The sequence below is a fragment of the Volvox carteri genome (assembly GCF_000143455.1).
Source record: "Volvox carteri f. nagariensis unplaced genomic scaffold VOLCAscaffold_30, whole genome shotgun sequence".
NCBI classification, from domain to species: domain Eukaryota; kingdom Viridiplantae; phylum Chlorophyta; class Chlorophyceae; order Chlamydomonadales; family Volvocaceae; genus Volvox; species Volvox carteri.
The window spans coordinates 344,582-345,029 of NW_003307573.1; the positions used below are offsets into that span (position 1 = coordinate 344,582).

The 448-nt window shown below is 64.3% G+C and overlaps 1 protein-coding gene across 1 annotated transcript in view; it reads right to left on the reverse strand.

Annotated features, from left to right (window-relative positions):
• VOLCADRAFT_42855 (uncharacterized protein) overlaps positions 1-448 on the reverse strand; it is a gene marked incomplete at both ends in the record, with an annotated part of 4,999 nt that overhangs the window by 475 nt on the left and 4,076 nt on the right. Inside the window, one exon of the mRNA XM_002952517.1 lies at positions 46-225. Coding sequence (XP_002952563.1) covers positions 46-225 — 180 coding nt within the window. The remainder of the gene's footprint in view (positions 1-45; positions 226-448) is intronic.

Consider the following 448-nt stretch of genomic DNA (forward strand, 5'->3'; position numbering starts at 1 on the left):
GTCTCCCCCCCCCCCTCAGCTGTCATACTCCCCCCCCTTCCGCACCTCCATGTACTTCTCCGCCAGCCGCAACGCCGCTGCGTCCGCCCCACCCCCTCGACTGAGGGCCTCCGAAACCACCTCCAGACTTCGTGCCGTCGCGGTGGCCGTGGCGAGCAGCGCCTCCGCCTCTCCCTGGGCCAGGTTGATGGCCTGCTGCCGGGAGGCTTCGGAGGCGAGGATTACCTGGGGGGGGGGGGGGAGGGGGGCCAGGGAGGGCGGGGGGAAGGCGGGAGGAAAGGGAAAATTCAATGCATGCAAGCAGCAAAAGGGGGTCAACTGCCGCATAAGTCCAAAGCAACAAGGCCATTTCCTTGAGTAAATCAAGACTCCCAGCCCCAGCATCAACAAATTACAAATATTTTAGGGGGAAGAAGGGGGCCGGGGGGGGGGGGGGGGGAAAAATTCC